The following is an 11,412-nucleotide window of genomic DNA, read 5'->3' as shown; positions in this document are numbered from 1 at the left end:
TACTGACCTTTCTATCCCAAAAAGTATGCAGACATGTTGCATAGTACTGACCTTTTTAGCCCCAGAAGTATGCAGACATGTTTCATAGTACTGTACTGAACTAAGTGTTATCCCAAAAATTACGTAGATATATGGATCCCATTCTTCCCAGTTTAACGTTGAAATGGGAAGGATTCCTCGGTACTAGGGAAAACGTCGAATCAGTGTCCAGGATTGCGTTAGACGAATGCAACGAATGGATTAGGAAGTAAAAGAAATCTACAGGCCAAATTAAAGTTTGTAAAAAAAAATTGTCACGTGTGTCTTTGTACGTGTTCTGTAAAATTGTGTTGGGCAGATTATTGCATGCAGGTCAAGCACAGGTCCAAGACACTATATTAACGGGTTTAAGGAAGTGCTGGGTGTGGATGTGGTGGGGGTTGCTGCATGCCGTCATATTTTTGCTATGCACATCTCGGTGTTCCAGATAAGTCCAGGTCCCTCAGATTTCAGCTTTGTGCAATTTCATTGGACATTTGGATCCATAACCACCTGTACTCCTTACTATGTAATAACAGACGATATCCACAAACACACATACTGTTTCCGTTGGAAGTCAGCTTCATATGCATTTGACTTTTGAATTGTATCAAAGGCTTCAAACAGTGCGTGGACCACGAGCAACTGAGTGGTCTAAAGCGCTCACTGAAAGAAAAAAAGAAAAAACCCATCATTACGGATCATTGCCATCTCACTTCTGTCTGCGTGGGTTCGAGTCTCGGGCTGGGCCAAAGTACGTATGTGAGAAAGCTTGCCAGTAGCTTCTCCTGGGTCGGAGGTTTTCCCTTGTTTTTCCTCCACCATTTATGCTAACCACAATGTATAGCCTATATTGTGCTGAAAATGGCTTTACACCAAATAAGAACAACAACATTAAACATTAGGCTCCTTTCAAAACAAATTAAATTCCTTTCTAGTTATGAATAAAAAAAATTTTTCGCTTCTTTTGTATCTTATTTCTTCATGATTTTCTTCTAGAAAATGTTATAAATATACATTATACGCTCGCGGATGCGACTGAAACACGTCATTTTCGCAGATAACCCTACTTATTGCAATAGTGAGACAGTGTTTCGGGGTTTAGAGTTTCATTCCCTCGCAAACGAATTTATAAATTTAGGTAAATTTAGATGATGTCATGATGTTATATCTTGCCCGTCCTTCCAAATATTGACATCGACCCAACAAGAAATGTTTAAATGAATGAAGTTTGAATCTCCCCGCGATTCCATCCACATTTATGTGATTTTCCTTGCACTTTATCATTTCAAAAATATGTTACCCTAACAGTTAGCATACTCTCTTTTACACCGTATCTGTTTTGGCCTTTTGTAAAATGAACCTCAAATTCATTTTCATTGTTTTTAATGTTATCTATTTTCATTTCTTCAGTAATGACATCTATCACCCTGTCGCCTCTTCACATTTGTTATTTGCATACCATTTTGTTCTTTACCTGTGATGTTTAAGGGTGTACTTTCTTTTCCCTCTGGTTTTGCAATAAACATAAACTTGCACGCTGTGGTTATTTGATTTTCTTCAAACGCTATTTCTTCTAAATTGATCTTTCAAAAACTCTAATTTTTCTTGTTTTTTTTTTAAAACCTGCTATGTATGCATTCTGTTTCAGTTATCTCCGATAAAAGTAATGTTATTTAATAGCACAATAATGTGAGCTGGTTCGATTCGTCGAATCTTTTCACTTTCATCTGTACAAACATTTCACCATTCATCCGTTTATTGATGTCTTATTTTTATGTTTCGTTTTGCTTGGTTTGATTTTAAATATTTGATATTTGTAATTTCAAAGATAAAATATAGAGGTTTGTGTTTAATTTCATTTTTAACTCGCCTCTACAAAGTAAAAGAAAGCTACATGGAGATAAAAAGATCGATAATTGAGGAGACTTCAAACCTGTCACGGTTCCAGATCTAGATATTGTCCATTAGAATAATGTAAATAGCACAAGAGCAAGAGAAAGTGTCTTACATTTATGCACATACCATATTTAGTAGGTGGAGTTAATATACTATAGGGTTCGTTTGGTTTTGTGTGGTTTGACACAAGTTTCTAGCACATGACAGACTATACAGGGCAGCCGGTACATTTGACATATGAAGAGCACGGGAAGAACCACCAGCCCACGGAAAGCTATTGGCAAGTTATCACACATACCCAGTTTGATCAGGCTTAGACTCCATCCCCCGTTGACAAGTTATCACACATGCCCAGTTTGATCAGGCCTAGACTCCATCCCACGCTGACAGAGATGAGACGTGAGTGATCTGTAAATACGAGGGCCTTAGATTCCTTGGCCACCCAGGTCTCTCATAATATACGGATCCATCGGTATAGTTGGAAAAAAAGAATTCCGGTAAAACAAGCCAGACAAATCTCTGGGTTTTTTTCTTCTTCAGAAAATGTATTCATGCTCATTGAAACCATGGAAGTTGATCCAGGATGTAGGTCTAACCGTTCTGTTTTAGAAGTTCAGATAATTTTTGGTAAGGAAATTAAATGAGAAACATCGCGGAAATTTGATAATGTATTGTTTAAATACACTGAATATGTCAGAGAAGTGAAACAAAAAAGGTTTGAAGTTAAATATCAATATATATAGAAAATTTTGAGATAAACCCTTATCTGATTTTAAATTTGAAATAACTTATGAACGTTTTCTCAAAATGCTTCTATCAGAAATAACATAAGAAATTGTTTATTTATTTCGGACCGTGTGATCCATATTTCAAAATGAAAATATTAGTATAGTTATACAAAATTATATAAGGCATTTTAAGAGTCGGTTTTTCCATCTATCTATAATCTGAGACTTAAAGCGAATACCGTAATTCTACAGAAATTCATGATGCAGTTCTTTCTATTAAACATTCTTGCTATGACTGAAAACAATAATATCTAATTATTTCTTCAAAGCTAAATACCGTATAGTTTCCAAACATAACAAAAAACGTTTTTTATTTGTTAACATTCACTAAAGTTTCTCAAAAGAGGTGCACATAATTGTATGCTGCAATAAGATGTGAATAATCCAATTTTTACATCGAAGGAGCAATTTCTAAATTTATGTTAAATACGTCAGTATGCACTGATAAAAGAAACTCGAATTTACTGTCGAACAATGAGAGGTATAGAAAGAAAGTCGAATTTACTGTCGAATAACGAGAGGTATAGTAAGAAAATCGAATTTACTGTCGAATAACGAGAGGTATAGTAAGAAAATCGAATTTACTGTCGAATAACGAGAGGTATAGTAAGAAAGTCAATTTACTGTCGAAAAACGAGAGGTATAGAAAGAAGAATTTACTGTCGAATAATGAGAGAAACAGAACGATGAAAGTCGAATTTACTGTCGAATAACGAGAGTTATAGAACGAAAGTAGAATTTACTGTCGAATAACGAGAGTATAGAAAGAAAGTCGAATTTACTGTCGAATAACGAGGGGCATATAAGTCGAATTTGCTGTGGAATAACGAGACGTTTTGAAAGAAAGTCAAAATTTTTGTCGAATAACGACAGGTATAGAAAGAAAGTATAATTTTCTGTCGAATAATGAGAGGTACAGAAAGTCGAATTTACTGTCGAATAATGAGAGGAACAGAACGACGAAATCGAATTTACTGTCGAATGACGAGAGGTATGGAGAGTCGAATTTACTGTCGATTAACGTGAGGAATAGAAAGTCGAATTTACTGTCGTATAACGAGGTAGAGAAAGTCGAATTTGCTGTCGAATAATGAGAGGTACGTAACGAAAGTTGACTTTACTGTCGAATAACGAGAGGTATAGAAAGTCGAATTTACGGTCGTATCACGAGAGGTATAGAAATAAATGCGTAAAGTAGCAATCATTTAAAGTTGAGCCCGATATTATCAGTTTCAAAAAATAGAGTTTTATCTCCTCCAGTTTTGGTAATTCATGTATATTGTTTCTCTGCTCTAAATTGCTTATATATACAATTATTTGATTTTCCTGTCGGATGGATAGAAACATTTTAGTCAGTAAGTGCCGAGCATCCGCCAGAAGATGTATATATGATTTAATGGTATACAGAACAAATACTGACTGATTGATTGATTGGTGTTTCTAATTTTGAAGGCTCTATAAATAATTAAATCTATATATTTTAAGTATAATTATCGATGTTCAAATGATAATGCATTGTACAATGACCTTTGCAATTTGTAATAAACAATTTTTCCCGAGCCATTCTGTATCCGTGACTCTTAAAACTCCCCTCAATCAATTACAAGAACAGACTAAAATGTTTAATAATGTTTACTTCCTTAAATTATTGTCAGCATGTTTTTGTTTTGTAATTCATGTTGTTTGTTTTTGTAATATTTTTGTCGTTGTAAATGTTTGTACGTGTTTTCTACCATTGTAAAGCTCTTAGAGCTTGTAAATATTAGGGGCTGTATTATGTGCTAAGTCCATATTATTATTATTATTATTGTCTGCCACGGATGATTAAAATATTTCACCTTATTTCAGTTCATGCCTAAATGAATATATTACGAACATCAACATTTGTAAATTTGTTGTGCAAACCACTTAATACTTTCAAGAATTATTTTCAATTATCAATAAGCTACATTACGCTTTTTACTCATTTGGAGGGGGACTGAGTAGGAGCGGCACACTCTTCCTTAACTAAATATAGGTACAAATAACAGTCAATGACGTTTTCAATTGTCTTATTATGAGATAGTACGTCACGTGTATTTGACGTCATTACTTGACAACAGTACCAATTCCAGTGTAAAGCTTTCACGTGCTGCGCGTCTTGCTGAGATGGTTGATCTTGATGTAGATTTTGTCTACATTCCACGTATCTGGGAAACCAGTGGAGAATCGGAGATGTAAGTCTTTCTTTATTTGTATTTTTTATTTTTTCTTTCCATGAGTATTTGACTTCTAATTCATAAACTTGCTTGGTAATAGTCACTGCCCGATTGAGATTTGACTCCGTGGTTTACGGATACGTCTAGCTAGAATTTCGGTCTAATCACGCATGCATTAAATGTGACACAACATTGAATCTGGAAAGAACGATCCCGTTTTGTGCATTTTGTGTTGTTTTTTTTTTTTTTTGTAGTCAGGGCTTCTTATAATCCTTGTAAAGCCGTGCACGATATTGTTTACTACGTTCCCGAGCAATATCATAAAGTGGTTTCACTGATTCTTACTTGCTGTATTTAATTTTAGTAATGCGGAAATTGTACCAACTAGACAACAGCAAATGCACTATTTCAATGATGTATTTTTCGGGGGATCTTGCCTTTAAATAAATGCTGGGTTTTGAATGTTTTAAGCGTTTGCAATTTTATTTACTTACAGCTTTCGAAGGATCTATATGTTTCTCAAATTGGCGTCTATGCTCGTCTACTTTAGACCAGCAATTGAAGGGCCAACATTTACTTACACACGCCAGAGAGTCCTCTATCAACTGATGAAACTCAAGCCTTGTGTGGGTAAGGAAATAAATATTTATCAGCCAACTCTTTTTAATGGTTACTAAAAGCGGTAATAAACAACAATTCTTATTCTTTCCTTGATTCTTTGGTTTAGAGTCAATTTCAAAACTGAGAGGAAATCAGGAAAGCTTTTCTCCCTGCAGATTTTTCATCACTTAGTCAAAATATAATCACAAAGAATGGTCTACTTATTTGTAAAATTGTATACAAAAAGCCTACTGTAAATACTTATATTTCTTTCTGGGATTCCACGATTTCCACAACGATAAATCAAGTTATATATAGTAATTGATCAAAATAAAGTTTATCCCTAAGATTGCATTGCGTGCATTTCAAATATTAAATGTGCCAGCAGATTAGGGTCTATGTAGTTAATACTGCAGAAATCTAGAAGGTGGTTTTGGGTTAGTATATACGGTAATAGAGTTATCCTTTGGAACTAGACCAAGATGACTGGTTATGGGACAATTTAAGTTCTATTTAACTGATCCAAAAAATGTGATATACGATAAAGAAATAAAATATTAATTCTAACATTGCTGAAACAATAAATTTATTCAGACATGGATTTTGCAGTTAGGTTGTCTACTTCATGATGAAACGGCCACGCATATTCATTTCTTGTTCCAGTGATAAAATTACCACTTCCGTTATACAAGGCGGTTTTGAAATCCGAATTTAGGTTAACTTTTCTTGACTCTCCACGCTTTGCAAAATCCAGATCGAAATGTATCTTGCGGTAAAGAATACAGTTCAAAGGTTACAAAGGCGATAAGATCATGGAATCAAATATATAACACATATATCTTTCATCATTATTTTGGTAACAGTAGGGTGCATTATTTAATATTTTGAAACCTAAATGATCGCAGTAAAAAGGAACTTTAAGCCTTAATTGACTTCTTGCCTTTTGAAAAACAAGCTGCATATGATTTCCACTCTATTGATTATGAAATATGGGTGCAAAGCAGTGATAAAAATCTAGTATTCCATATTTTTACATTTCTGTGAAATTACACGCATCAACTAACTTAAGCAGTAGAAGAGTATATATTCTATTGTCATTTAACTCGTTGATTAGTCTTTTTTAATTCCTCTGTAAATATTGGTAAAACATATTACATAGACCTAAATCCATTTGTGTTTTGAATTAATTGTAGTTCCTGAGGTCCAGCAACTGCTTGATATAATGCAGGAAGCGGCATTGGCTTATAGAATTGATAAGGCTGAGTTAGAAACTGCAACCCAGGCACCTGAACGGTTGTAAGTGTTGAGAGAGAGAGAGAGAGAGAGAGAGAGAGAGAGAGAATACATGTGATAAAAGGCAAACCATTGAATAACGTATGCGCATCGAATAACATATAATATTTATGATCGTGTTTTGCAACAGTTATCATTTATGACAGTAATGAGACTGGTGGTAATACGGGAAACCGTAGTAACTGCTTTAATATGACTAACGACAAGAAAAAGTAATTATGCAACATTATATAAAACAACAACAGTAATAACTACGACAACAACATTTACAACAACAATAATTATAATAATTATTATAATATTAAAATGAATAGTAGCCGCACCAATAAGTATGAGATAATAATATTTTACATATTAAACTACAGTCTTCCATCACGAGATATATACACCATGGTCATGATTAAAAGCTTCGTTTTTCAAGTTGTCTTGACTGATAATCTTCTGAACCTGATGCTAACCTTTATTGTTGTTGTTGATGATGATGATGATGACGCTGTTGTCATTGTTCTGAAAGTAAATAGATCATATCTGCAAAATGAAAAGGAGTCTGATCGCTTCTAGTTTAACATATTTCGAAAAGTTTATCAACAGCAAAAGCAGTTTTGGCGGAATCGCATATACTTTTTTTCAGGTTTCCAAAAGATCAGCTCGAAAACTGGTATCACAGAAAGGTCGAACTGAAAAGCTACATCAAAGAGCACAAGGCCGCTATAAAGAAAATACTTAAACTGCAGAAGGTAATACTTTTAAAGTATTGACTTTCTAAAAAGAGGAATTACAACTCGAAATATTGCACGTACATGTTTGATACCTAATATTTTATATTATCATTCTCTGAAACTTAATTTACTTTGTGTTTTATTTGTAATTTTGTTTATATTTTTTTTAAATTTTATTTTCATTTAGCCACGCATATGCTGCGAATATCCAGCTACGCAATTTCTATTAGTTGAGGAAAAAATAAATGTAGTAGGTATGTTAGAATTCTTCAACTGCTAACATTATTACCCTCAATAATTGCGTAGATTGCATATGGCTAATTCGATAAACGAAACGAAATTCCCTGGATTTTCCCAATGATTGTCCTGGCTTTCAAACGAAACTACAGATCTTACGTATTGTTAAAGAACTTGTAATTCCCTAATTTTGGTGTATGGTTCACGGATTTAATTTGGGTTAGAGGGCAAGCAGATTGGCCTTACTTTAGATGTGCATCATCAAATGACTACTAGCTCCGCTTGCTCGTTTTCAGTTCCCTGACTTCAAAGGAAAAGTGGATAACTCCTTATCGTACTTTTTTATGTAATGTATGATTCATTCATTACCCTTTCAAAAGCTGGTTTCGCCCGAGGTGGCTAAATTCATTTCCCCCATTTTAATAAGTGCTAAATGTAGTGTACATTGGACTGTTTAGGCTCATTCATATAGCCTATGGTAACACCCATTTTGGGAGCTATTTGTTTTAGACAGTACATGGTTTCAATGGTCACCATTCCATGGTCACCACACGTAAAGAAATTTCAGTCCCAGTACATAAAAATAACACATGCTGACATTCTCTTCATTGTGCGTGTTACCAATGCAAACAACTTCACATCATACCAGTCCGTCTCTCAGAAGTACACACCGCTGAGCTCAATAAAGGCATACAACGCAAACGACAAACTTACTGATGGAGCAAAGCATCCAAATTTTGTCACAGCCTCCATACAGCCCTGATTTAAATTAAAATGATTTTGGTTGAATCAGTGATACGCTGAGGTACATACGAATTGACTAATTTACTTTTGTACTCTTTTATTACTGTTCAGAACATGGTTATGCGTGCGAGTTCCTATTTTTCGGAGACAGCCATACATATTATCGACTGGTTTCTTTTTAGTATTTCTCCACAAAGTATGATACGAACGAGACCCTTTGGGAAGCGATTGAGAAAATTCCCAGTGAAGCGAGTCCAAGGATGAGCAGAAGGGAGAAGAAGCTCTTGATATACAAGGATACAGTATCACAGGAAGAAGTCTTGAATTCCAAGATTTATTCGGTACGTGCTAAGTGCTAGAAAACAATGATTTTTATATTATGTACTAGAACACGTGAAAAATAGCATTGGCAAATTGTCTGGAACTATTTTCTTGAATAAGTAAATTATATTTCTTAATATCCTCAATCATGTTGAATAATGCAGCCTTCTCGCATTCAAATCAGTCATTTACGGTGCACAAGGTGCCGTAATTGTACAAGGTGACAATGTTTCCAATTCAAAATATCCTTGCAAGGCCAATAACTACAGTGTGGACCTTCACCGTATGGACCAAATTAGGACAAATCGCCAGAAACAATATAACGAAGACTTCAGTTAGCAACGCATTTTTTTTAATCAATATAATCTAATTTTTCTTATAAAATATTTCATTTTTTTCTCGATATATTATTTCCATTCACGTGATCTGGATAAATATTTGTAACATTATTTATCATTGAATTTATAAATGTTATGGAATGCCAACTGTCTATGTGTCTAACCTGTATAGCAGTTGACTTACTCTGTGTCAGATAATCCTTTCTCAAATGGCTCAGTAACGTAACAGATCTCATATATCCTGGGATAACATTTGCGAAATCTCGTTCAAATGTCAAATAAATGCCGATTTACAGACTTCTGGTGGTAGACAGGTGGAATTTAGAAATTCGTCAATTTTTCACAGCAAACACATTTTTGTTCAAACTTTTTTTTTACTGTTTGGACACCTTCCAATAGGAGGAAAGCTTTGATTTGTCTAGCTGATTGTATATGTTTTTGGTCATATTTTCAGGAATCTTGCAGCCTAAAAACCGAGATCGAGGCTGCGCTTCAAAATAAAATAGCAGGGGGTATTTCCAATTTAAGACTGGTTGCGGGGTACAAATGGTGAGATTTCTTTCATTTTTGTCTAAAAATCAATTACAAAGTGTAGCTGGTGAAAGCACATTTTCGGTAAAAGTATCAAAAATTCTAACAACTTTGTATAATTAAAGGCTCTAATTGCGCTGGTTTGTTTAAACTGAACCTGTTGCAATTATATGATTAACAAGAAAAGCAACTGCCGTAAATATTAAGATAATATTATTATTTTAAAGAAATAATGTCCTATTTGTCTTTCTTTACTTTCCGCCTGTAAATATTTATCAGGTTCAACTGGGAGCGAAATGAGCCCTGAACGAACTGAACGAAATAGCGTTTACATACAAATTATAAACAAAGAACATTGCATCGTCTTTCTTTGCGAACAGACCAATATTTTCTGGTTACAAATATTGCATAATGGCTGCAAAAATAGTACTTTCAACGAGATAATACATTAAAGAACTGAATAGTACAGAGATGTACCGATTCACTATCTCGGTTGCATTAAGTCGAAGGCAGTACATACAGTGTATTAATTCTCATTTTCAGTCCTGAAATCGACATTGCGGAAATATGTGCAAGGACTTATGCTTTGACATCCAAAAAATATTCATACGTCGATTCCAACATAAAGGTGAGAATTATGACCACATCGTTATTACTTTCAACCATTATTATTATTATTATTATTATTATTATTCATTCGTTCATTCATTCATTATTTCATTCATTCTTTCATTCTTATCCCTTTATATGCAGGGCATTTCATGTTAGTCATGGTAAGTCCACCACGTACAGTGTGGTTATATGGCTTTCAGCCTGGTACCCAATCCTGTTGGCAAACATATTTATTAAATTTGTTTCATGTTTTGCTTTGGACACATGTGTCTCTTCCAATTGAAAAGCTGATGTTGTTCTTGTTGTTGTCGTTATTATTATTTTGAAAGCTCTGTTTGCAGTGTCAATCAGAAAATAATGATTGTTTCAAGGTTGTTTACCTTTTCTCCAAAGATTTCCTGTCAATAGCTTTCGCTATTCTTCCCAGTCCAATTATGTGACTGGCAAAGAAAACTGCGACCCAAATATATTGCAGATAAATTATGAATTGTAAAAGAGCTCACCATGTCACAGCCAAAGTAATTGAAAAAGACTTTGTCCAAAATAATGGGATGACAATGAGTATTACATAATAACATCGAGTAATTACTCATTTCACAGAGTTCGTCTTGAATGGATACACTGCTATAAAGCACACGAACAAAATGTAATTAGTGTAGAATGCATGAAGATGAAACAATATTCATGTGTTATTTTGTAAACAACCCAACCCAGTCACAATATATCATGTATCGATCCCAGAAACTTGTGAAGAAATTTATTTACGTAACAATATTTCCAGGATATCAACGCCAACCACGGATTTCTTCCGGAGGTCATAAGAACAAAAGTCGACTCAAGTAAATTTGTAAAGTTGACAGATGAAGCCAAGAAAGGACCAAGACCCAGTAAGGAAATTAACTATTGATTTCTTTTCTTTCTATTCTACTACTACTACTAAAAAAGATGTGTGTGTGTGTGTGTGATTTGGACTTTTAACTTAACTTGAACAATTTTCCAGTCATATCACTACGATGTCTGCCGTTTGGCAGTTTAATGTGATGTCTAGCATTGGGGCATCATGCTGCAGACATTTAGTTTCATGCCCCATCAAGTCACATTATCCTGACACCAG

General features: G+C 34.3%; 1 protein-coding gene across 1 annotated transcript; it reads left to right on the top strand.

Annotated features, from left to right (window-relative positions):
- The first annotated feature begins 6,725 nt into the window (after nt 1-6,725).
- On the top strand, nt 6,726-11,205 carry LOC149776478 (uncharacterized). Its single transcript, XM_089941310.1, has 6 exons — nt 6,726-6,799; nt 7,428-7,533; nt 8,679-8,837; nt 9,610-9,704; nt 10,230-10,314; nt 11,080-11,205. The coding sequence occupies exons 1-6, from the start codon at nt 6,726-6,728 to the stop codon at nt 11,203-11,205; spliced, it is 645 nt and encodes a 214-aa protein (XP_089797436.1).
- The last annotated feature ends 207 nt before the right edge of the window (nt 11,206-11,412 follow it).

The sequence above is a fragment of the Sinohyriopsis cumingii genome, chromosome 18 (genome assembly GCF_028554795.1).
Source record: "Sinohyriopsis cumingii isolate HCF-2022 chromosome 18, ASM2855479v2, whole genome shotgun sequence".
NCBI lineage: Eukaryota > Metazoa > Mollusca > Bivalvia > Unionida > Unionidae > Sinohyriopsis > Sinohyriopsis cumingii.
This window is presented reverse-complemented; position numbering and strand designations above follow the sequence as displayed.

Bases quoted from the DNA above. Each gene is read 5' to 3' on its own strand.
- LOC149776478 (XM_089941310.1), top strand. From the start codon at position 6,726: ATGCAGGAAGCGGCATTGGCTTATAGAATTGATAAGGCTGAGTTAGAA. The intron at 7,534-8,678 runs GTAATACTTTTA...GTTTCTTTTTAG, and splicing joins AAATACTTAAACTGCAGAAG to TATTTCTCCACAAAGTATGA. The intron at 9,705-10,229 runs GTGAGATTTCTT...TCTCATTTTCAG, and splicing joins CTGGTTGCGGGGTACAAATG to TCCTGAAATCGACATTGCGG.